General features: G+C 45.4%; 1 protein-coding gene across 2 annotated transcripts in view; it reads right to left on the bottom strand.

Moving 5' to 3' along the window:
• Nucleotides 1-21,934, bottom strand: part of GRM7 (glutamate metabotropic receptor 7) — a gene marked incomplete at both ends in the record, with an annotated part of 242,321 nt that overhangs the window by 52,858 nt on the left and 167,529 nt on the right. For both annotated transcript variants that reach the window (XM_080350516.1, XM_080350517.1), the window contains 2 exons: nt 3,251-4,186; nt 21,350-21,489. In XM_080350516.1, the coding sequence (XP_080206642.1) occupies nt 3,251-4,186; nt 21,350-21,489 (1,076 nt within the window). The remainder of the gene's footprint in view (nt 1-3,250; nt 4,187-21,349; nt 21,490-21,934) is intronic.

Genomic DNA, 21,934 nt, shown 5'->3' with positions numbered 1-21,934 from the left:
CCTAAGAGTCCCTGTGCGAACGTGCGGGTTGATCTGAGCAGCAGGAGCCAGGCAGGCATGGACACGGTCCCTGGTCCACAACCCCCAAAACCCACCGGCCCTTCAGCTGACGACGGGTTTGATCGTCAGATGCTCAGAGCTGGACAGTAAGTGACCTCCCTTCTCTGTAGGGTCTCCTCTCTATACGCAGCAGCTTTCTACCAAATACATATGAAGGAAAGATCTTTCTGAGCAAAGATACGGCGCAATTCCAGGCACCGGGACTGTGCCCTGGTCCTCAAAATAAGGCAACACCAGCATGTTAGAGTAGATACTAATAGCTATAGGAAAACACAAAAAAACCCCTCACCCTGAAGCACAAGCCCCACAACGTGGACAACAGCAGCGATTCCCAGTGCTGGCGCAGCAGCACCATGACCATCGCATCGAAGATGGAGAAAAGCGCACAATGGTGGAACCCGCAGGAACAACCGGTGGCACCACCAGAATAAGCCTCTAAATTGTAACTGACCATGTGCTCTCTGAGTTTTCAGATAGTGGACAAAGAAATGGTCTGAGTAAATGCGAGCTGTAAAAAAGGTCAGGAATTTGATTTCTCCGTGAAGCACCTTCCATCCAGGGAATGTTGTATCTCCACCACGTAGCGCGCTCTGATCTCCAGCTTTCCTCCAGCCACGCGCCTCCCGCCTGCTGCAAATGCTCCCGCTTGAATTATTTGCCTTTTATAAATTGCTTGCAGCATACTTCTGGTTCTTTTTTTGTTGTTTGTCGCTCTTGTTGTTATTTTCTACACTGAACAAGGTAGGTATTTTCAATATGCTTTCTACCCAACAACCTTATGCTTGTATTTATTGATAAAATAAAATAAATCCATGCAATGAAAATCACAACATTATATATAACACCATTTCTCAGTTTAAAAGATTGCGTTGCAGGAGATTTTCAGCAGGTGCAATTTCCATTTCAGCAAAGACCTGTGTGGCTCAGCTTAAGCACAATATTTTCTAGAGAAAATATCTGACAGGAAATCACTAGCAATCACCAAAAAGTACAATCTCCTCGAAAAGAAGAGAGACAGCAAGGAAAGCGAAGCAGCCGAGCTGCTGGATGTCTGTAGAGCAGAAGGGGCCAAGCGGGGCTGTGGCACACGCGGGTGTCCCTGTCCCCAGGAGCCGTGGTGGCACCAGGAGGGGACGTCCCCACGGCCGGAGCACAGTAAAGCCAAGGGCTGTTGCCTCTGCCCAGTGGCCTCTCCTGCATGCTGTGTGAAATGGAGTTAATCACCACCTCTTTGTGCTGTCCTACATGAGTTCGTACAAGAATCTTACGCTTTCAAAGCAGCACAGGGTAATTCAGCTCTCTGCCTACAAGGAAACATAAAGCTTGAGCTACTAAATGGTTTTCAACGCTGGCAGCCGCCTTTGAAATTCTTTGGTCTTTCTATCACCCAGTTAAATCTTTGCAAACAACAATTCAAAGCACTTCAGCGGGGTCACCCGCGGCCCGGCGCACTCCGGGCAGGAGCACAAAAGCTGCCCCGTTGTCCCCTCATCCCACCACAGCCACAAACCGGCCCCACTGCAGCTACAGCCGCTTATGCTGTTTCTTATCTCTCCCTCGACAGGGAGAGCAGAGGTGTTTGAAGCATTTGGAAGACTTGGCAAACCTCCTTTGCAGTTGAAATTAATTCCCTTTAGGGCTGCAATGGCTGCCGTAAAGCCCATTGCGGAGGTGAGGCGATGTGTGAAAGCCTCCATCACCTCCTCATCCCCCTGGGCATCCCCTCTTCCCCCAGCTAACTGATGCCAAAACAACTGCAAATCTCCCCGCGACCAACCTCTTGAATTGCAAAGAACAAAGCTCTGGTGCAGGCACCTTCCTACAGAAGAGATCGGTAGCCAAGCACAGACCCGCACACACGGCACCGCTGTCTGACCGCCATTCCTTCAGTAACCCACATGGTTGAAAACTGCAAATTTGGGAATTCTATCCCTGGCACAAAATGAGATGTGTTAGCTGGGAACTGAAATTTGCTCACTCATTTAAAAGCAGCAATCATTTCATCCACAGGAGTGAGCCTGCCCGGGTCTCATGTTGAAGAACAATTGTTCAGTGAAGACAGAGGGGAAAAAGTAGCAAGAAGCCAAAGCTCTTTCCTGTGCAGGGTGGTTTGGGTTCAGTTAGGTGAGGATAACTGACTGTGCTACTGAAGCCACTCAAGATGTGCAGGAGAACATCTTGATGGGAGGCGAGCGATGCCGCGGGGCAGCTGGAGGGGTCAGGGCTGGGGAGGGTGGAACAGTCTGACAGCAGGGCAGGGCAGCCTGATATTGTCATTGCTCCCTAAAGACGAGGCTTGCAGGTGGCTGCCACATCGCTCTGAAATTACAGCGACCTCCAAACAAGATTCTGAGAGCAGGAAAACCACATCTCTATCACCAAGTATGAGCTGAAGCCACTTGTGCAGCAAGAGGAGGGTGCAGAAGGGGCCTGAGACACAGGAGGTCACTGCGGTTGCGATGCTCCAACACTCGCAGGCTGATTTAGCCCTACACATTGCGACAGCAGATCCATTTTCCACCTCTCGAACACCCTTTACTCAACACGCACAGCGCAGCTGAGGTTCCCGTTGGTGCCTGGGCTCCCCGGGCTCTGGTGGGACTCGCTGCTGAAGAGCAGCCGCCGGCCCTCGGGCTGTGCCCCTGCATGAGCTGCAGGCTGAGCTTACCTGGGCTGCTTCAACACCAGCCCGCGCAGAACGCTGTGTCCGTCCAGGCTCCAGCTGGAGCTCGGGACAGCCGGTTCACCCTGCGGTGCGAACGAGCCCCGAGGCTGCTGCTCGCGGAGCAGAGCACCGAGCGCTGCCCGCGCTCAGCTCCAGAAGCACAGCGGTCTACTGAACTGCTTTTTTGCTTATACCTTGTATTCAGCATGATTTAGTTAAGGGATGCCTCTTTCTGGACAATGTGACAGTTAATTCCCACTTATCCAACTGAAAAGATACAATTGAAATGGATGCAACAATAAAACTAATGCCTAATATGATTGCTATTGATCATTTGCTGGTTTATCAAATGAATAGCCCACCAGCTAAATGGAGAAGGAAAACAGTGCAATATATCGCACGTCTCAGTAATGAGCTAACTGCATTGCGCATTTTAAAATCTATGTAAGGCTGAACATCAGTACATAATTGATAACTGCAATGAATCCCGATACACCAGGTGCACGTTTGTTCATTTTCACCTACCTTTTCGGCTGACTGGGCAGTGCCAAAAAATATTGGAATGAAGGCAAGCCATACTATACAGGTAGTGTACATAGTGAATCCAATGGGTTTAGCTTCATTAAAATTCTCTGGGACACCCCGAGTCTTGATGGCATACACAGTACACGTCACCATTAGAAGAATGCTATAACCCAAGGAACAAATGATTTGTAGATCCGTAATGTCACATTTGAGAACTCCTCTGGCTTGATCAGGGTTCATAGTTTTCTGCTCATCATAATCTATGATGATGTTGGGTGGGTCAACCGCAAACCAAATAAAGACACCTAGAAGCTGCACCGATATCAAACTCGATGTGATCGCCAGCTGCGACGTGGGGCTTATAAGCCTGGGTGCTGTCACTGACTTTTTGCCCTGTTCAAATATGCGGTAGATGCGGTTTGTTTTAGTTAACAGGGCTGCGTAGCTGATGCACATCCCCAAGCCCAAGAAGATCCGCCGGAAGGAGCACACGGCAACGTTTGGTTTGGCGATCATCAGAAACGTGATTATGTAGCAGAGAAATATCCCGGTTAACAGGACGTAGCTGAGTTCCCTCCCGGAAGCCCGGACGATGGGAGTGTCGTTGTACCTGATGAACGTTGCCATGACAAAAATGGTGGCGATAATCCCCAGCATGGCCAAGAAGACAGGTATGACGGCCCAGGGCGAGTGCCACTCCAGCTTGACGATAGGGATGGAGCGGCAGCCCGTGCGGTTCTCGTTGGGCCGCTCGTTGTAGGAGCAGAGCAGACAGGTCACCTCGTCGGCCTGGTACTGGTACCCGTCGCAGAGCTCGCAGTGCCAGCAGCACGGCATCCCCTTCACCATCTTCTTCCTCTCGCCCGGCTTGCAGGGCAGGCTGCAGACCGAGGCCGGGACCTCGCGCACGCCCCTGCCCCACTGCATCTCCTCGATCTGCAAGACATGGGAAACGGAGAGAGGGGGGGTATTTAGACATCGCTGTCGGACAGCGGGGTGGGGAGGAGCAAGGGGGAACCTGCAACAGAGGAAAACCAAATAGATGAAGTTTACGTGTAGTAAACTCCTGGAAAAGCACCTGGTACCACACATGGTCATGTCTTCACATGAGACTCTAATGCATGGCTGCGTTTACTGCCTTCGTTTTTCATTTCTAGTAGCAAACTCTGGTGGAAGGACAGACAACATTGGACAAAACAGTCGAGTGTAAACCTCTTCCTCGTTCCACGAAAATTAGTAGAACACTGCAATGGCTCAAGGCGAGGCAGCAGCTACATCCGCAAAGCTGCTTTTCATGCATCTAGAGGTTGGGGCTTCTTACCAAGACCAGAACAAGAGATCTCCCTTCTTGGAACTACTACTGACCAGGCTGGTATTTTAAATGAGCTGAAAATGTGTCTTTTGTAGGGCATGAAATCAGTGAGAACGTGGCAAGATCTGCAGTGTGAGCCATGTAAGAAATATGAAGGACAAAGAAAATAGTCATCAATGAAAAAAGCAATAATTAGATAATATTTCATTTCAAAGTCACATTCTGATTTTGAAATACCATACATGCTTCTGGAAATGCAAATTACAAATGATTGTATTAAACAAATGGAAAGTCTCACTTGTTCTGCAGTCTTATGAAACCCAGACTCCAAAGTATGTGCACAAAGGCTCCAAAGTACCGCAGAAAATTAGACTCACAAATCACTTCAAAATATTCCAGACCAAAGTCAATAAGCAGCTTCCAAGAACAAGGGAGGTTTAGCACTGGAAACCCCTGAAACAGTCGAGGCTGGAACCACTGGGCAGGTCCTGACATTCCCAGTGCCAATTCATCGCACCAACCACCAACCCAGCTGCCCAGCAAAGCTGCAGTGGTTCTCTGTGTGCGTATGGCTTTTCCAAATACAAAGCCTGATCTTCTGGGATAGATATGAATAAGTGTTATTAAAACCAAAATTACAGCTATTTTTTTAGGTTACTTAAATGCTTGGAAGTGCCACTACTTTCTAACCAAGTAAAAAATTCTAGGATGAGTTTCTGGAACCAGCTGCCTTGATTATTAACATATACAGGAAGACCAGGGTTTGCAAGTCTTAAATTGAAGGATTAAGTTGCACACTTTCCTAATGTAATTCAAAATAGATCCCGTACCGTCTTCATTTCATGTGTTTGAAAAAACATACTGAAGTCACGCCCTGTTCAAATACTCTGCCACCAAGAGCCTCTGCTGTGAACGTTAGACAAATAACCCCTCAATAACAGATATTCCAGAGGTCTGTCCCTGCTTAAGGAACTTCATTAACCTCCAAGATTCACAATTTGTTCTGAAAAAAAAATGAATGTGAAAGTCTGTAGACAGGGTAAGTCAGGGAAACTAAAACTTACGTGGGTTTGTGCAGCTGGAAAGCGCCACACACCGATCCAGTCCAGAGCCTCCATTTTCCATCATAATTATTGAACGCAGAAGTTACTCGACATCCTTTTTACAATATGCATTGACGTGAAATGAGAAAGACATCCTAACTGCTTGGGCTTTGACCCACTGATGAAAGGACTCCCACCAATTTTCTGCACGTCAATATCTCACAGAACCGCAGAATTATTCATGTGTTATCGTATCCCCACACTCCCCTTATGACTACAAAAGGGTGAATTCCCATCTTTTCAAACCTATCCCATGCCGTTGCTGAGTGGTCGGGATGGCCTGAAGGTACTTTATTCTGTGCAGACACCGTGTGTAAAGAGATCAACACAAGACCAGGCAAAATGATGGCAAGTCCTTTTTCTGGTCCCCTGGCGGGACGCGGCGCTGACTCTGTCCCTGGCACGGAAAGGTCGGCGTGCGCTGCTGCTCCTGGCGAGCAGATGAAGAACGGAAAGTGCCTGCCAGATAAGGCACCCGGCGCCAGAGCGCGGCCCCGGGGCGGAACCTCAGCCACGCCGGGGACGCTTTTCCCACTCAGAAAAGAAGATTTTTTAAACCCTTTTTTGTCTTTGAATTAAGTTGTTGCTTCATGACTCCTTTCTGAAATGCAAACAAAAGCAATAAAAGGTTCGCCTGTGTATTTCATTGCTTTAGGATCAAATCATTGTACCTGATGTACTTTTTTCCCTGTCCCCTTTCCCCTCCCTCCTCCTTCCATCTCTCATTGCAGCTGCTTTGAAATAACTCAGCTTTTGAAAAACTGGATCTGAAAAAGACTTCTATTGTGGCAAGTAATTGTTATATCCAGCCATTCCTGCATTTACTTAAATCTAAACCTGCTTATATTCAATAACTTTTTCCCAATAGCCTTAGTCACTAGGAACTTTTTCCTTAAGTATTTTGCTGCGTTCAGGGTTTTATAAAATCTGGATAAAACAGAAAGGACAACTTTTGTCCACAACTTCTGTAAGAGACAAAACAGCAGAGCATTTCATCCCGAGGCAGAGCACTATGTGTTATACTTACAAATCCCACATTTCTATAAGCAAATATAATAAACTCTTGTCCCATAATCAGAAAGTGATTATCTGAGAACCCAAATCACAATCCAGAACACCCAGCTCTTGACTGACTCAGTACCAAGAGACACAATAAACTCCCCACTGCAATTCTGCCAGATTCGGGAAGGATGCAAATCCCAGACTGCACGAGATGCTGTAGAAACACGTTTCTAATGTCTTAAAAAAATCACGTATCTACCCACCATTCACTCATCATCATGCTAAGTGCCACATCTTCAACAGTATAATGTGCAGACTGCTGCTATTACATTATATCATATTATTAGGTTATAATACTTCATTATAATAGTTCATCCACTGATGAATCGATCTGGTAAATGGGAAAAAACCCTAAACCTACACAAATTGTGGGACATTTAAAAGAACTGAAGGACAGAAGAGCTTCAAAGTTGGCCCCTGTCCATGGTACCTGGATCCACCAGAGCCACCGCGTACAATAAAAACCACATATTGCCTGTCACCACAGCCCAGAGGTGAACAACCCAAAGCCAAACAACCGAAAACCACTAAAAAGAAAAGAAAAAGCTCCCTCGCAGACCCTGTTCCTTCCCCACAGCCCCAGCACCGGTCCTGGCCAGCGGTTCATTCCGGCTGGTTCTCCCCACTCCTGCCTATGGCCCAGTTCATAAGTGCCTTGAGTTAGAGGGATGGGCTCCACTTCCCATATAAATTCTCATTATGTTCACTATAGAACAAACATTAATGAGAAATGTGTAGTCTGCTTCATAAAGCCTAACATAATTGTTCATTTTAATGAATAAAGTAACTCAATATACGGGTATAATTTAAACATCGATGCTTTTTTTCACGCCACCACAAATACTTCTGTAATAAGCTATTTGTTCTGAACTGAATTGTTTCGTGCAATGTTTGATTAAAATAAAAATCAGTACAAAAATAATTACGTTAGTGATAATTAACCTACTTAGGGAAAAAAATAGCCACATTCCCTGATAGGCCTTTCATAACAACTGTGCCATTAATTTCACAGACACATTAGAAAACAATTGGGGAGGATTGTGCTCAGATTTATTGCCACCTTACAGATTGCTTTTGGACTCCAGTTACTAACTCAGCAGTTCAAATAGTTTTTGTATATTCAACTTTACAGATAGCAATATTTGCATGACTTAGCTCTCAGGGCTTAGCTATTAATGTCTTGTAATTAGTTTCTAAATCCAGGGCTTTAACGTGATAATGGTTTTAAGCTAAGAATATGTCAATAACACACAGTCAACAGAGCCTTCTGCAAAATATCAACTCAAATCCCTTCAAGAGATCACAGCAGCGATAAGCCAAGCTACCAGAGAAGTGTGTGAAGCTGCTCCTATGACTTGCCCAGACACCGCAAAGAAGGTGTTTTACCTCATGCTGTCATTTATTTTAAATTCCCTGCCCATAGGGGACTGACAGAAAAGCCGTAAGATGAGCGTGGAGCCTGCCAGGGGACGGCGGCAAAACATCCCACTGGTTTTTGCTTGTGAACAAGTCACTTTATTCAGAGTGATGCAGGCTTAACACATTTTCAAGATAGAGCGAAAGATGAGCAGAAGATCAAACCCCCTCTCTATTCGCACGGGATGACGTTCTGCAGGGACGACGTTCCCGGCCGGAGAACCGCTGGTCCCCTCCCTGCTCGCGGGGACCAAAGCCCCGGCTGCCACCCCAGCCTCCCAAAAGGAGGGAAACACCCAGACACTCCTGCCTCTTCATTTTCTTTCTGCATTCTTGTTTTAAATCAAAGCCCAAATGCAGCTACTTCAAAGTGGCTTTTGAAAATCTGTGCAGGGCAGAAACAGGACACGTCCACCAGAAGCCCCCAAAACCCAGAGATAACAGTGATGACCTGGTCGAGAGACACCAGCGTCTAAACCTGATCTGGAGATAACAGTGTCTAAACCTGACCTAGAGTTAACTCTGTCTAAACCTGATCAGGAGATAAATCCCTCCAATCTATCCTTTTTATAAAGAGAAGTTAAACATCCTTATATGTATATTTTTGTGGCACCTCTATAAACAACCACGAAACAAACAAATCACAACTTTCTAAGGGAAGGTGGTAGAAACTCATCACTTCTCAAAGTCTTCCAGCCAAAAAACTCCCCATTTTTCATGAGCAGCACAAATCAGAAAAGGTGTCAGGAAGTTGTGACAACATCCCCATAGCACCAGGGTTTGTATCCCCAGCACCTTCGGGTACCTAGTGGAGGCTTGAACTGAAATTCTGGAGGTCATCTGCCCGTCTGTGTATTTCTCTAGTAAGAAAACTACTTCTATTTTACACCTTTGCCGTCTGCAGGTGCAGGCAGGAGAGGCTCCGGCCCACTCCGCTCTTCCCACGGGGAGCATTCCGCTCTGTTTTCCCTGTCGCGGGTAAAATCCCCTGGCACGGGTGGGTATTTGTGCACAGCTAGAAAAATCTGCACTGCATCTGCATCACCTTTTATTGAACACATTAAACTAATTATGATTTAAACTTCAGCTAAAAACATCAATTTTGTTCCTACACTGCAGCTCTTTTTTGGCGAGTTCATAATAAGCAGCTCTTAACCTACATATGAACCTCATTTATTTTTCTCTTTCCTTCCCTGATCTTACCATTCCTTTCATTTCATATTTGTCATCATTTTCTCCCAATCTTACCTGCTTTAAAGGCACCGGCAGCAAGTGACACTGAGCACAAGTAATACCATCTCTAATGAGATCCAAAGGCTATTTGTTCTCCTTTAAAGCAAGGACATTTTTAGCACAACAGCAATGTAGAGAGAAATGCTTAATCTACAGTTTTTGCAAAAATGCTTATTATCATACACTTCTGTTGGCACACAATAAAACTGAAAGTTAATTATATTAATGCTTCTATACGCAGCTACAGTTTTGTGTTGTCTTCTCCCTAATGGAAGAGGATGGACCATGCGTCTTCAGTATTCATCCTGCAACCCCTGCAGAGGCTTTTTTTAATTAAAAAAGATCATGTACTTCCAAATGTGCATAGATAACACATAATTCTTATCTATTTAAGTTGATAGGTTGGAGCAAATCTATCTTGTGAAAGCAGAGGTAATGTAAGACAATTTGTCATCGTTAAGTAAGCGGCTGAGAACCAGAAGTTCTGAGATGAGCCCCCAGCCAAGGACCGAGAGACGGAGCGTCTGGGGTTTAATGCCCGGCACATCCCATTGTCAAACGAGTCAAAAGAGAATCCAGCCCAACAGCTGCCTTCCATACTTCACAAAATAGGCTGAGCTCATGGTGCTCTTAGTATTTTACATGCAGAAAAGAACATCTCCCACATGGGGAGCAATGCTGCCGTTCTTCCACGCTGCGCTTCGTTTCAGAATATCATGTATTCGTTTGAAAATGAGTCAAACCAGCCCTCACTGTCTATTGCTGTTCATTCTCCTGCTGTCACTTCTGTCCCCCTCAACCAACAACAGAAATTTTAGGGGAAAGTTTGATCCCCAAGCGTTTTCCTTCAATTCCTGCTGCAAGCCAGCGGAGCGCAAACCCACGGAGCATCAACGACCTGATAGTTTTGCTTTTTTTGAAGGATGCTCTAAAGGCATCTGTTGGTGGGAGCTGGGGGGAAAGGACAACCTATTGCTCAGCATCAAGGGGCTATTCACACCTCAGCTTTCGGCTTTACGTAGGTGCCCAGGCCCCGGCTTCCTGGGCTGCTCCGGCCCTTCGCCAAAGGAACTCTACCGACTACATGGAAACTCAAACTTTTCAGAGTCCTTGAGCTTGGCCTGATGAAGATGTTAACGGCCATAACCAAAGGCAGCTCCTTGCATCAGCTGATTTTTACTAATAAGCAAGAAAACAGCCTTCATTGAGAACCATGTCTGCAAGCTGCTTACACAATGTGAAAAGCAGCGTCATCAGCAGCCGGGAGGCGTAAGGAACACGCAGCACCCCAAATAACACGCTTACACACCGCTGCGGTTCCCCTTTGAAACACGCTGGCTGAGCCAGGACCCTTCCTTTGATTCAGTCTAGAGAGATAAATACTCTAGGAAAGGATCACCGTCCTTCATCATTTCATAGTTGTAATAGTTTAAATATACCGTTTAATGAATGGGCCAGAAGAGAAGCCCCGAACAAACCCGAAATGATCGCAACAGGCTTGACATGCTCTGCCGTACGGAACAAAAAGGGAAAAGATGAAAGATTTCATTTCAAAGTGAGGTGGCCCAGTTACAAACTTACGTAAGAGAAACTGTTCAATATTTCACCATTCTGCTGGATAAAGCCTTAACAAAGTTCCCTTCAATCAAAAGCGTTTTAGATCTTTACTTTCTTCTCCTTTTTAGGTTGGCTGGATATGTTTGTGTGTATCTTATTTCAAGTATATCCATGTTGCAACTAGAATCTAAATAAGAAACTTAAATGTTCTGAGGCATACAGTAAATAATTAGATCCAGCTCCCACAGCAGCATGACCGGAGGGTTCTGTTGTGCAGGATGGTGAGAAACGCTCAACCCAAAGCCCCCAAGCACCTCAACCAGAGCTCAGCACCGGGGCAGAGCAACTGCTCACGTGTTTAAGCAAAAACAAATCAAGTATTCAAGTGTTTGTTTCAACCACGTTCATAAAGCTCAGCAATCGGTGAGTTCTAATTCTCAATAACGAGACTGGATAACAATGCCACATCTAGAAGCAAACTCAGGAATTCTGCTCTTCTCCTGAAAACTCCTTTTCCAAGTTATTTTTCACGGTATAGCCATGTATTGACCTTGCCTAAGTTTTGAGAGAAGTATCAGCCCTTTATGTTTGTTTGTCTCTGCTTATGAAGTAATAACTTATTTTTTCCCCTGTTATTTATGATAGCGAAGAAGGAATACAGCTGCTAAATCTGATAGACGGCTTCCAAAATGGAAAGGGTAATAACTAGAGATGCACCAAATGGCATGTGTGCAATTTGGATTGCATTTATCTTGAAGTGCCTGCCAACTCAAAATGCTTTAGTTTATTTATCCTACTAATTCCCAAGCTGATTCAAAGACCAGTATTTGCTAGTCAAATTATTTGCTCCCGGTTTTCCCTTTTTAAAGAATCAGCATCAATGGTACAGTAATTTTCTCATCATGGCGAGCGTGCGTGGCATAACGACACACAGGCCAGCGAACAAAGATGAAAGAAACACAAAATTCTGAGTGAAACTCAGGCCCTAACTCATTTAGGCCCTAATTGGATTGCTGCAGTGTTATTAATACTATTAAATTATCTTGCTCAGGTTATACTTAGTCAATCGGTCCCTAAAAGGGCTGTAGATGGTACACAGAAAATTAGAGTTGGCTGATGGGACTTTAATTACAGCGCACTTGGGGCCTCTCTTCCATCAACGCCGCTGAAACCGAGCGGGAGAGGAAGAGGAGGGTGATGTGGTTGTGATGGGCGGTCTTATAAATCTAAATTTATAAGAATAAAAATACCGGTCCTGCAATCACGCCCTGCCTTAAATGATAATGGTGTGGGTCTACTTCAAATTCCACTCAAAATCTGAAGCAATAATGCCACAAAACCTTGCCTTCGTCCCCCATCCTCTTCCACCTCTTTGAAAAGAGAAGGACTGAAACTGGTAATTTATTCCCTCCAGTAAAGCACCTTAAAAACTGGGAGGCGCTGTCCCAGTTGTGCAGGGGATTTTCCTCCCCACTCCGGCTCACCAGCCTGTCCAAGGGACGGGAACCACAACGGAATAAAATATCTAAACATAGTTACCATGGAAAGCCAGATGCTCGGATGCTACTTTTAATGGTCAAGTACACATCCTCCGCACCATTAAAACCTGCAATTGAGATGTAAACGAGCTTGTTTCACGGGAATCATTTCATGCAGCATTTTCATATCAAATGTGCATTTTCAGATCAGTAGGAGAAGAAACAAATAAAAAAAGCAAACAAAGCAAATAAAGGCTACCCCTCCAATTTTAAGAGCAGGCTAAAGATGCTTTTCAGCTGTTTATCTGGGGCCATTATTGCCTGGCATGTGAGCGATTAGCTTGAGACACATTAAAATGCACACTATATACCCGATATTATAGTCTTGCTGCAAACCACATCAATTTTCTACATAAATCAGTATTCTGGGACATTTAAAAAGTGATTATTTTTGACCCATTCAATACATGTTCCCTGTCAGGAACCTTTATGCTTTGCTTAAATGTTGGGAACTCAAAGGGCTGTTGGCACAGTACAGATGCGTGCGGAGCTTTTTAAATACCCTTGGTGGGATTTCTTTCTGCCCTCTAAAGCAAACAGGCGCGATATTACGCAATCATCATCGTTTCTACTCCACTGTCCTCGGCACTTGCAAAATGAAATTTTGCTACCATATAGATGCAAAGCACAGCTGGACTATGTTTTGAACCTACAGGAATAGCTTGAAGCCAATTGTTCCTGTACCTGCTGATAAAATACAGTAAAATTTTCACAGGTAAACTGGATAAACAAAACTGGAGACAAATGAGCGAGCCTTTGGGAGTCCCTGGACTACTGGTGTGCTGGGGGCTGCCAGCCCACACCTGCGCAACTCCCACCTCAGGAGGTGAAGCCCCAAACCCAATGCATCCAAAGCACCTGGGGTGCTAAAGCCACTCGGGTTTTGTTCCAAGAGCACTGACCACGTTAGGCTGTGAGCCCGTGGGCAGGACCCAACACCATCCCAGCTCTGCTGCCTGTTCGCAGGCATTTTGGGGACCCAACGGAGCACTAAGGAATTAGCGTATGGTCATTCAGTGGGCCAGTGGTGTGAAAAATCCCCTTCCAGTTGGCTGGAAGTTAATTCTGCAAGCTACGATAATTAAAGGTGTTCACACCGGTCATGGCTGACATGAGCAATGAGAGATTACAGAACCTAACAACGGAACAAAATAAACATCTATTATTACAGCTATTGACATGTTGGGCATGGCAACCCACTAGCCAAAACAGGGAACTGGGATGTGTTTTGGGAATGCTGATGTGATTATTCACGTTTAACTCTGACTGGCCTGCACACAGCCTGGCTGGTGGTGTAACGGGGACCGAGCTCCGAGCAGCCGCGGCACAGACCTGCAGCCGGGACGGGATCTGTCGGGAAGGGCTTTGCATTTGGCGCTGTTTGTGAGCTGAGTCCCCACCACCCCGGCACCCACAGCTGAGACTGTCACTGTCACCCGTGGCTGATGTGACACTGAGAAGCGGGTGCAGGGACAGGGAGCAGAAGCTGCAGTGTTGGTTACGGGGGCTGCAGCGGGGTTTGTCTCATCTCCATGGGCTGAAGCAGCAGCCCAGAGCTCTATGTACCATAAAGCCAGTTCTTTTGAGGCAGAATAACATTTCCCAGGAGCGTGTAGAGCAGGTAAGCAATGCCACTGGCCCCGGAGGAGCGGAGGCTGCAGCAGCCGCAGCTCACTCACAGAACAGCACTGCCTGAGCTCACATCACGTTGCTTTAAGAAATAGCCCAGATTAGGTTACTTTCCAAAATTGCCAGTGAGGCTACAGTGGCTGAAATAATCCATCTTTTTTTCAGCTATCAGAAACCCAGTTATTTTTGGATACAACTACACCTCAACGTATGCCAGTATACAAGCTAATTAAATCTAAGGGTTTAGCTAATTTCATTAAAAATGTAAACAGTGGTATTTTTCAACAAGCGGCTGTGTCAGCTGAAAGCTCAGGGTTCTGCACTGACATTCGGAAACAACACATACTAATCATGCTTAATACTTCAAATCTTAATTTTAAATAACACCTTGACCTCATTAGCTGACTTTATTTAATGAGAGTGTCTAACACCTAAATAATGCAAACCTCCTCTCAGCCCATGGGCCCAGATTCCCGGCTGCAATAGGGATGGATTTAAATTGCCTTTGTACCAGGCACTCAGCAGGGACAGGAGAGGACACAACCAGGGCCAATTTGTGTGACAATAACTGAAATGAGACAGGAAATTGATACCAATTTTTATCTATCTTGGTGTCATCTTTGAACTGTGATTTTGAGCTCACTCAGGTGGTGCAAACCAATAGAAATCTTGAGGTTTATATATCTTATATCTTATATCTTGAGGTTTATATCCATCCATCGACATATAAAGGCACGTAAATAAACTTTTTTTAATATACCTATATCTGCAAACAGTTTTTTTTTTTTTATTATACATGACATGCATGCAGGAGCTAAAACTGAGAATGCTGTTGATAACTGTGCTTTCAGCTACACACATCTTCACTAAGGTGAAACTGTTTAGGTGGGAGATGCCCAACTTCTATTTTTAAATGCTATATAATATACTTCAAAATACAGTCTTTTTTAAAAGCTCTTTATCAGCCAAGGACACACCATCTTCAGCCACCCCAAACAATCCTATGGCTGTTGTGCTAAAATTCTCTCATCCCTCACTGTTTAAAGCAAAACCTCATAACTGGCGAGATACGTGCCCCCCTGCTCCCCTTCCACCAGAAACCAGGGAGGTCCCAGGCTCTTAATGAACTGAAATCTGCGTATTCTCCAGAAAGATTTACTTTTTGCTGCACAATATTCTGAAATCGCTCCATCTGCTCCGGACATGCTCTGCTCCCCCCAGACACAAAATACCCCAACAAACCCAAACCAAACCAAGGAACAGTGACCAGAAATACACTTGAACGCACCATTTTAGAAAAACACCATGTGTTGGCAAATATCCCTGAGCAAACTTCACTGGATAGTTGCTTGGATCTGTCACCACTCTGAACGTTCTACCAAAAGAAGTCAGGTACATATAGGTGTCTTGCCAGAAGGTTAGATATTTAATTGCTCTTTTCATTAACTTGCTATTTATCATATTTGTTTCCAAACTCTATAGCAGAGATGTCTGAGCCCAGGCAGATTCAGCAGGTGTTGCAGCGTGCAGGATCTGCAGAGACTGCACAGATTGTTATGAACTTACTTAAAATACTTCTGTTTGTGGGCGAAAAGAACGCAGCGGTACCTCAGAGCCTCTGGTCCTGAAGCAAACAGAGAGCGGGTACAGGAATGTTGGGCTTTTTTAAAGCAAGACTTATTATCATTTTTCATGCTCCTGAACCTACAGTGAAGAAACGACCACAATACGGCAATTTCCCCAAGGAGGAGGGAACTATTAACACGTACACGGCGATCTCCTCACCACATACCGTGAGCCAGGATTTATAAGGCAAGTTTGAACCACGTGACGTACGTGTTTATGGGACCGTATTGATAATTATCAATGCTATTAATCTTCTGAGCACTTGTTGAGCAAGACGGCAGCGATACATCACGTATCGCTGGAGGAGATGAATGAAGCGTCAGGGATTGCTGAGCAGCCCCCGGCTGCACCCAAACGGCTCCGGTTCCCGCAGTCGTGTTCTGAGCGTCATTTACAATTCAAGGGCACATCTATGAAACAATACAGACTCTTCTTTGGTTTGTTTATCTCCGCATGCAGTATGTTTAGGCATCTTTAATATGTATTTGTTTCTGTTCGCAAACAAATTAATTAGATAAATGTTTTCATTTTCTCTGGAGCTTGCAGTTAACTCCGTCTGATGCTTTGGAAGCGAAACATGTTTTGAGGGAGAGCTACCTGAAATCTCTGCAGTGCAACGAAGGACAGGACATCATGTTTTCCACCATTGCTCTTTATCAGCCGAGGACACACCATCTTCAGCCATCCCAAAAATCAGCTGCAGCATCTGATCAGCACCCGTGTGCCCCACAGCACCTTTATGAGCCATAACACGGAGCTGGAAGAGCACACTTGGCAAGTTGGAGATGCCAGTGCAATTAAAACAACATGATGCACCCTGTGTGAACACTAATAGGCCAGAAGTACAGCGTTAATGAGACAATCAAACTGAAAGAAAACACTATTAGCTTGCTCTAGGAAGACATCCCTCTCAAATGGCAAATAAATGGGTCTCCTGTAACCATTGCAGGACTCACAAAGATGAGGGTAAAGGTGAAACGGGCCATTACATCCACCACCGTGCCGCAGGCTGTGAAAGGATGGCAGGAGATGACCAATACATCTCAGTGGGGTTCCACCACCCAATTGGGGCGAGAACATTTCCCCACCAGAGCTTCCTTCGTGGTGAGCAGCCAAGACCTCTGGTCCATCCCACAGGATCCCAGTATCCCAACAACCCATCTGTTGCTGATGACAGAACACAGCCGCTGTCCGTACGCCAGAGCCCGGACACGTCTCTTCACCCTGCGCATGGATCAGCCTCAGTGGTGCCAGCACATCCCAAAACCAGGACTAAACCACTCAAACGGAGACCTTTAAATGAGCTCAGCCTTTTAATGACCACCAGCAACTTGCCAACATGAAACCGGAAAACAAGGCAGAGAGGAGGAGAAAAGACCCTGGTCCGAAACAGGTCTGCCGGTCATTTCAGCCATACAAGAGATGGAACCGGTATGCTGCTCATCCAAACCCAACAGCAGTAACACTTTTGCATAAATCACATTTTTACCAAAAATTATTGGAAGCAAGACTAGCTTTACTTTTCTTTCTGCATAACTGTTGGAAATTTCTAAATTTTGCTATCACTTTATAGGAAAATTTGAAGGAAGCAGAATGCACGCATGCTCTCTCCACGCTAGATTCATTTCCGATAACTTTTGAACTCGCTGGCCAATTTAAAGTACATTTGCGACAAGCAGAGATTTCCAAAGGACGTGTCTGCAGGTTCAGTAAAACTCAGCGGATAGTCAGCAGAAATACGGCCAACACGGAGCATCTCCATCACCCTCCCAATGCAGCCACAGCACAGGCTGTCACTTCCACAGCAAATGATGTGGGGGTGCCGGGTCAATTCAGGCACCGCAGGGAAATTGTATAGACAGCTGTGCGAAGGAGTCACGGGGAACGTGACGGAGGATGCCGCTGGGATAGGGCATGCGGAAGACAAATCCCTGGAAAAATATGTTCAACAGTTGCACAGGGATTGTTTATTTTGGGATTTTGACAGTTCATGGATACTTGCAGAGGTTTGGATGTGAAAACATAGTAACCTGGGATCTGATGAGAATTCTATATAGAGAAAGAGAAGCAATATCACCAGATTTCCCACAGGAACCTGCAGCTCCTCTAGGAGCGATCCGTTTCTCCCTCCTTCGGGCACACCAGCTCCTCCAGGAGAGATGCGTTTCTGACTTTTCCAGGCACTTCAAAGCATGCCAAGTTGCATTCAGTTGTATCAGAGCCGGTCAGGCAGTTCCTCACATTCCTACAGTGCCTTGTGCTGAGCAGCCTCAAAGTGCTTTACAGACACTAAAAAACACAGGCGCAGGTGGCAAGAAGACATCTGTAGTTACTGGATCTATGGCATGCACGGGGTAAAACGGAGCACAGAGGGTCTTCCTCTTTCATTATCTTTCTAAAATTCTAAGTGAAACATAAGGCATGAAAGCAGAGCCTGCGTCTCCGGCCACGCTGCCTTCATGCTTAATCCTCCGAGTCATCCTTACTTCCTATGGCTTGAGTAGCACAGGTATTTGGCATCTAGTTATTACAAAGGTAAAGAATAAAAAAGTTTCCCATTTGTAAAGTGAAACAACCAAGAACCAGCTGGTACCTCACACGCCGCCTCTTCCCCATGCCAAATGTCCTCCTTTTCACCACCAGCGCTTTTTGCTTTTGAAACGCTCCGTTAAAGCTAAATTCAGTTACAACGGTTCTCTTGATAATGACGTAACTGCCTTGCAATCCAGGAGCGGTACCCTCAGCACCAGCACAGAAACACAAATCCCGGTTTCAGTATAACCGTGGTCAACAGGTTTATTGTCTAATGGCATTAGCTGCATCTTGGCCATTCCAGTGGCTGGGGGGGTCGTGGCACTGGGTTTCAATAGTGATGCAGCTAGCCAAGTTTCCCATCTGAAAATTCAGGGCAAAGCACTTTGAACTGCAGGAGGTGACCTGATCTATACCTTCTACTAAATCTGCACGCAGGGGGCTGAACAGGGGCTGCTGGAGCTCCACACCGTGTTCAGAAAGCGCTGCCAGGAGCTCTCGCGGGGGGCGGTGGGCACCCTGCACTCACAACTTCACTGCAGGGAGAACAAAGCACCGTCAGTTTGTCATGGAATACCGGCCAAGCCGTCTAAAATTAGACATCTGCTCGTTTTATCCTTGCGCAGCTATCTGTGAAATACAGCCAAAATTGTTCCTAAATCATGCACTGCGCACCAGGCGAAGCTGCGCTGGGTTGCTTGACATCCAGCAAGCAAAAGAAAATCTGGCGACTGCACCATCCCTTTGTAAAAAACACATTATGTCCCAAGTTTGCTGCAGTGAAGAGTCAGGAAATATTTTTACTTGGTTATCGACCAGATTGTGACCTTGGATACCAAAATGTCAATTTTGGGTGAGTCGAGTGCGCTCAGAGGAGGCTCCTCACAGCCCAGCCTGCACACGGGAGCGCAGACCTGCCCCGCGGAGCCTCTCTGCAGACGTAACGCACAGGCCATGCAAGGGTACGGAGCCGCAATCAGGATTGAAACAAATACACGGAAAATCACGGACACTTTGTAAAGCCAGGTTTATAAACTTATGACAAAAGAACACCAAAGGAAACTGATATGGTATATTTTAAGACTTGCAAATATATTGTTAAAGGTCTCTTCTGCCTATCTAGTGTCTTATTCAATGGAAAGAGAAATGCAAAAAGAAGTTATTCTGTAATTTCATATGAAAAAATATGGTAGAGCTATCAAGATTAATCATCCTGTGCTCCCCTACTTCTCACTCCAAAACCCTGTGAATGGGGATGTGCCACATCCCACTGCAGATCAGGCCGACGCGAGGCTGGGCAGTAACGCTGCTTCCAGCAGAAACACAGCAAAATGTTCCCACCTCTCCTCTGAATGAGGACAAGAGTCAAGCAGACAGCATTTATTTACCTGTGATGGACTTTGACACTAATTCGCCTGCCGCCTTTTTGATCTGGAGCATCCTTACCAATCAGTTGTTCTGCCCTGTTGTGCAGACCTGATCTCTTTTGTAAGCGAGGAAACTGCAACACACAGAACCGAAGCAGCCTGCCCAGGATGACAAGTCTCTGGGAAAACAAAGCATCACTTCACCCTTTTCTAGATGAAAATAAGCACTCTCACCAAACAGCCTTTCTTTTGTTTCCCCTCTCATGTAGGTATTAAATAAATAAGAACTAGAGAAATACATCCTGAAGTTTTATCTCCACGGTAATTACTGAAGACAAATTGTAACCTTTGGCAGTTTTGCCTGGGATGTATGTAACAGCAGTGATTATTTCGGTTGGTTCTTTTAGACTACCCTTGACTTCTCTGAACTCCACAATTTTCTTCATTATTGTAAGAAAATCCAGACAGGAACTATCACAGCAATGCTGATCCTGTGTGAGAAACCAGGACCCAGGAGCAACTGGAAGGGGAGTTATTAAGAGAATCTCAGCCGTCGATAGAGCTGTGAGCATGAGAGGGTGAGGAAAGTGCTCTTCATGGAAACATCTAACACAACAACGGGAATACAAATCAAGCTCCACTAATTTAGCTTGAAATTTTAATGAATCAGGATGTGTAGTTTATATAAAGAAGGATTTACTTAATAAAATATTAATACTTTTGCTAAAAGAACTGTAAATTGCAAGTTTTCCTGAAATAGAACACCAAAAGTTGAAAACCAGAGAAAGCATATAGAAAATCAAAATGAGGCAAAATTCAAGAAGAGCCACACAAAGAGAGGGACCTGGTGTGACCTCAGGTGGGAACTCAGAGAGAAGAAACCGCCTTTGTGTCAATGGGCATTTCACTCAGAACACCTTGATGTTACTCAGGCTCTGTTGCTGAAGAGCAGCCAAACTGAACTGAATCCACGGTCTTTGTGCTTTAATAACTATCAACAAGGGGTCAAATAACTAAGGTTAAACCGGCACTATTTCTCCATGTTATTGAGGCTCAAGCAACTTGCACAAAGCCAAGTAGAAGCCTGGACCCAGATGTGCAGCCTCACCACAGCCCATTCTGTGCAGGCGAAGCTGACACGGGCTCCAGCTTCTCAAGCTCCGCTTGTGGTTTCTTCATCTGGGAAACATCAAAGTATCCCGGGGGTCTTTGATCACCTGCTTGTTTTTCTTCAGGCGTCATTACGAGAAGGCCATCTCATTCATATGGATATCTTGGCTACGTGCTTAAAAGTAACACTGGAAAAGTGAGTCACTCAAAAAAACCCATTTAGTTTCAGCTTTCCTAAAACTAGAAAAACTCAAGAATATAGCCAGAAAAACTGAAGAGCATCTGCAAATGAAAGCCCATTGGTTTCAAACCACAACACATTACTGCTTCATTTTCCAAGTCGGCAACTAGGGACTTGAGACACACTGAAGTAATAAAATTTGCATGATCACCTAATGCCTCTATTAGTCTGAGGAGCTTTGGTACTCATAGTACAGAGAAATGGTTGTGGGACAGAGTAAAAGAAGATAATATGCAAAAAACTCGCATTATGTAGTTGTGAAGAAATAGTGAAGATCCTCATTAATTTTTGCAGTATGAAAAAACCTAAACCAACCAGCATTTAGCAACTGAACCTGACAAAACAGTGCAAGCGAAGAATAAAGCAGGCTCACGTTGAGCTGGAGGTCGTCTGTCCACTGGCCGACGAGGCGGTAGCCCGGGGTGCTGGTGTTGGTGGTGTGGAACTGGAAGATGTCGTAGCGCCCAGGCGCATCACCGTTTTTGTTGAACATCACTGGAGTTCCAGCACTGCCTGGGGGAAGAAAACAAGACAAAATCCAACCAAACAACCAACAAAAGCAAACCTTTAGAGTATCTGTTGTATTTAGTCATGGTTGAGAGCTTTTGGACTGGTAATGTGTTTCAGGCAAAGTTGTCTATCGCCTCAGCCATCTAAACCGGGCACTTCAGGACACGGAGGCACAATCCCAGCCCTCTTCCACTGATCAGTCACCACCGCCCAAACCTACTGACTAAGAATAAAAAGAAGCAACACTAGATGAGCCGTACTTCACTGCGGCTTTGCATGAAGCAAGAAATATCAGAAGGTTTTTCCTTCTGCCCTCCGGCCTCCCGTGCGCCCCTCTTTCCTCGGGGAGCTCTTCACTGGAAATCACTCCTGTGAATGGAGCCTCCAAACCATTTTTTTTCCCCGCAGAAGATGTTCCATCTGCTGCTGAGAGATTCTGCTGTCAGGA

The sequence above is a fragment of the Nesoenas mayeri genome (assembly GCF_963082525.1).
Source record: "Nesoenas mayeri genome assembly, chromosome: 10".
NCBI lineage: Eukaryota > Metazoa > Chordata > Aves > Columbiformes > Columbidae > Nesoenas > Nesoenas mayeri.
Note: the sequence above shows the minus strand (reverse complement) of the source record. Positions and strands in the feature narration are given on the sequence as shown.